Here is a 4,840-nt window from a genome sequence, read left to right on the forward strand (position 1 = left end):
CAACGTTGGCCCAACGTCATATTGCCAACCACATGCCAACCATGACAGTGCCAACGTTGCCAACGTTGGCCCAACGTCATATTGCCAACCGTGACCGTGCCAACCAAATGCCAACGTTGGCCCAACGTAAGATTGCTATCAGGGAATGCACTCCATTTTGCAAACTTTCGTGATCACCAGCTAATCAAGCATGCAACACGCCGATAACTCCGAGCATGCACGAGTGGTATTTTAACGAAGAACTCTATGAGGGAGTTTTGGGATGGGATGGGGGCCAGCCTATCATGAGAGAGTTCTGGGAAGGGATGGGGGCCAGTTTATCATGATGGAGCTCTGGGATGAGGTTGGGGCCAGTCTATCATGAGGGAGTTCCAGGAGGGGGTGGTGGTAGATCTATAACGAAGGGTTCAAAGCAGATGGGGTCAGACTAAATCAAGGAGACCAGAAAAAACAATCACAAGAAGGAAGTCCTATAATCCCCCAGTTCTTTCATAATTGATTTTCATGTTTAAGTATATCTTTCATTATTAATTCAAAAATATTAATTCAATAATTGTGTAGTGAATGTATTATTTACCTATATTAGTTGGTGTCAGTTATGTGCTTAGTACATTACTTGTAGTATTCAAATGATTGATTTTGCAGTCTAGATACTTTTGATTAGGATTATTTTGGGGTTGTTTGGGAGTACAATGCAGAGACAGGAGTACAATGCCTAGCTCTAAGCTGGTGGCCATCTCTACTGGCAGCCCATCTTTGCTATGTGTGCACACCTACATGTGTTTCATCACTACTGCTCTGCTTTCAGGTGGTGGCGCACGCTGTGACGGAACACGTGGAGAATGCTGGCGTGCACAGCGGTGACGCCACGCTCATCCTGCCGACGCAAACCATCTCTGACGTAGCCCTCCTGAAGGTGAGGGAGGGAGCCCACGCAGCAGTCACGGGAAGCTTCCGAAAACAGGCTGCTACCCTTCCTGAATCATTCCCAGTGGGAGAGAAGTCCATGACCCTTGTTTGCTCACGTATTACCATCCCACTAGAGGCATTTGTGATCGTGACCAATAATGCAGTGTTATCATCGTATGGGCATTATAGTCTCCTCTGTATCGTCTAGTAATTCACCTCCAGGGCTGCGTCGTACGTTTACACACACACCACATCATGGAGACTTGTACACATCCGTAATTTAATATATTATATTATATCACATCTAATATTCTAGTTTACTGCTTACAAAAGCTGTTAGACATTTGTGTGTGTGTGTGTGCGTGCGTGTTCCTGTGCAGGTGTGTGTGAGTGTGTGTGTATAGTTGGATGTGTGCAAAAACGGCAATACAAGAATTCACAGCTGCTAAAGGCCGATAACCTTATAAGTGTGAAAACTGTTGCCTTGGATGGGTTGTGGTGGCGTGTATGCATGCATACTTGGCAACCCATACGAATGGGGAATAAATCGACATAATTAGAACGTAAGAATTATCCTATCGAATGGCTTAGTTTTTCGAATGGCTATCGAATGAAGCAGATGGATCAGCTGGTGATTGTCTTCCACAAAAATGTTCCAGGTGAGAAATGCCACGCGGAAGATAGCGGAGGCATTTGAAATCAGTGGACCATTTAACATGCAATTCATCGTGAAGGACAACACTGCGATGGTATGATGATGTTGTAACGTGAGCTGTAGATAAGGGTGTTAAAAATGTTGCTTAAAGTTATTACGTCACCGTAAATAGTTAAACTAAAAAAAAAAATTCCCACTTTTTCACAAAATGTAAGTAATTATGTTTACTTTTTATGGTTAAATTGCTGCATTATACTTCCTATATTCCTATATTGTTTGATGTAAACATACACTCGTGACTCATACATATATATATATATATATATAATAATATCAAATTGTCCAGGTTTTTTTGAATTGTTAATTATACTAGTTGAGAAACAATCTTATCAGGTAAGAATTTGACGATACATTTAGTCCGTTAGTACTTTACAAAATTTTTACAAATATCACCATAGAAAATTCGTGACGTAGTCAATTTAAATGGATGGCATTATCGTAACATCATAGGAGGTGAAATTTTACTTTTGGCCATGTTTTTTCTGCACATATAGGTGGTTTCATTAATTTTATTAAGTAAATTCCTATAAGTCTTTGTTACATTCCTTAAGTGGTCTCGCAAGAGTGGCATCCTCAGAAGAAGCTCCTGGTGTCAGCAAGAATGAAGACAAATGAAGTTCAATCATTGCATATTTTTGGTGAAAGTAACGATGTAGCAGTGTTCTAATCAAGACATGCTAGCCTTACTCGAAACACTTGCTATTATGCAGGCAATAATTCTAGTAAGTATTGTAATGTTTAGAAAAATACGAGAACGGTTGGGAAGATTGTTTGAAATCCTTACTTTATGGTCATTGCAGCTCTGTTGCAGTTGATCACGACATTAGTGTCCTTGCCATCTCGCGGCCGATCGTTGCATGTGCGTGCGTGATTCTTACATTTACGTAATCGTTTTACGCATTTGTGCAGGTGATCGAGTGTAACTTGCGAGCATCCCGCTCATTCCCATTCGTCTCCAAGACGATGGGCATTGATCTGATCGACATCGCGACAAGGCTGTGGCTGGGGGAGCTGCTCGACCGACGCAATCTGCCAACCCTCGAGAATCCTCACACGCCGACCGACTATGTAGGCATAAAGGTATATATGCTCGCTGCTCGCTGCTCCAACCTGCACGAATTACTACGCAATCTCAACTAAAGCCCTGCTCAGGTCGCCCTACGATTTGACTATCGGCGACTACTTTATCGCCGATTAGCAGCGTAGCAACACTCACGTCGACTTGAAGTGACTTCACGCTGTACATCGCCGATCAGATCGTAGCGTTCTGCAGGAAATGTAGATGGGTTCGCGGCCCCAGTATTTGTACTAGCACAAGCAGTTATTTAGCACAAACAGAGCAAGCTTGACGCCGGGACCATGCAGTCTACATAAAACGAGTCACATAACCAACAAAATGGCGCTTACCAGTAAACATCAGGTAACTTCGTAAATCTATCCTCAATTTTCTGAAAATCGTTATATAATCATGTGCAGAAAAAGAATTTTAAAAATTGCCTGTGATATACGGAAAACTTAATATATATTTGAGAAAGGGTTTGTGCAATAATCCCACCTTGTTAACTGCTGTGTAGGCTGCCATTTTGTTAATCACGTGACTTTTGATAGTCATGTGACTCGACACGTAGCGGTGATTGGCTGCCACTCACGATTTGTCGCCGACCGCCGCATAGAAATAGAACCATTTCTATTCCTGCGATCGCAGTCGGCGACCGTATTTTCGATCGTAAGAGAACTCATGTCGAGTTTAGTCGGCAATGTTTTTATCGGCGATCTGGCCGGTTTTTGACGTACGATCTTCAAATTTTGTCGGCGACTATGTCGTAAGGGCGACCTGAGTTAGCCTTAAGTCGCCAGTTAGCTGTTCTGCGATACTCTCTTTCCTTGTGGCTACACTGGAACACTGATGTGCTTTCTCGTCATTACAGTTTGCTATATTTTACTAACGTGACATTTACAGAGGTGTGATTTTTCCGATTTTTGCCAGAATTTTTTAACACCATCTTTTTAACAGCCCCGGGTCGATTTTGTGAAATGTTCAAATTTGTAATAAATTTTTTTAAAATTAAATTTTAAATTTTAAAATTTAAAAAATTCATAGATTGCAGTAAATTTTAAGGCACAAATACATTGTTTGGTGGTGATTAAACGAGTTCTCTGTTGACGGCTGTCATGTATAATATACAATACATACAATTGTAGTGTCTTTAGGTTAGCTAATAAGTTGAATATTACAGAAATAATGTTCACTCTAGACTGTGGGACTAAAATTGATAGCAAGAAAATTGTGATTTCAAAGTTAATTCTAGATGCCAGGAAATGGTTTAGATTGCAGGAAAATGCTTCCTTACCCCTCGAGCTTTAAGGACTAAAGCCAATCACACCTCTGCATTTCCCTTGCTACATAACCGAATAGCAACTAGTAGCATGTGCTCGGCAAGGCACCCTTAAACTGTAGACTGTGTCATGTCATGAGCTCAATTTAGGTGGGTAATTGTCTATGTGCTTGTGCTTGACAGGCACCCATGTTTTCTTGGCCACGTCTTAGAGATGCAGACCCCTTGCTTAGATGTGAAATGGCATCTACTGGAGAGGTAACTGTTTTTCCTTTATGTATGTTAGTATATATATATATATATATATATAATGATCAGAATCTATGATATACTAGCTGCACGTTTTTTCCCAAAAAAATTAAGAGCAAATCTACAATATATACTCAAATTGCATGGTCATCATCATCATCATCATCATCATCATGTGTGGCATGGCCTGCATCATACTTTTGATACCAAGTTTGATCAATGCTAATTGCACAGACAGAATCCTCATGATTCGCAGTATTATCTGTCATCTCTGCCAGATGATCATTGCTCCATGTTGCTTAACTCTGCTACCTGCCTCCAGGTCGCGTGCTTCGGCACAGACATCTACACAGCGTTCCTGAAAGCGCTGATGTCGACGGGGTTCCGTCTGCCACGCAAGCAGTCGAGTCTACTGATTGGCATCCAGCACCGTTTCCAGCATCAGTTCCTGCCGACCGCCAAGCTACTGCATGACCTCGGCTACAAGGTATGGGACTTCATACATATATATATATAAGGTATACCATACTCATATATATATATATATATATATATATATATATAGTATAGTATATATAGTAGTAGGTAGGTAGGTACGTAGTAGGTAGTACGTAGTAGGTAGGTGGGTAGG

The 4,840-nt window shown here is 41.3% G+C and overlaps 1 protein-coding gene across 1 annotated transcript in view; it reads left to right on the forward strand.

The window, feature by feature from the left end:
* LOC106808725 (carbamoyl-phosphate synthase [ammonia], mitochondrial-like) overlaps positions 1-4,840 on the forward strand; it is a gene marked incomplete in the record, with an annotated part of 46,125 nt that overhangs the window by 39,114 nt on the left and 2,171 nt on the right. Inside the window, 5 exon segments of the mRNA XM_014811553.1 lie at positions 809-916; positions 1,569-1,658; positions 2,534-2,704; positions 4,144-4,218; positions 4,532-4,696. Coding sequence (XP_014667039.1) covers positions 809-916; positions 1,569-1,658; positions 2,534-2,704; positions 4,144-4,218; positions 4,532-4,696 — 609 coding nt within the window.

Source organism: Priapulus caudatus, unplaced genomic scaffold, assembly GCF_000485595.1.
Source record: "Priapulus caudatus unplaced genomic scaffold, Priapulus_caudatus-5.0.1 Scaffold299, whole genome shotgun sequence".
NCBI lineage: Eukaryota > Metazoa > Priapulida > Priapulimorpha > Priapulimorphida > Priapulidae > Priapulus > Priapulus caudatus.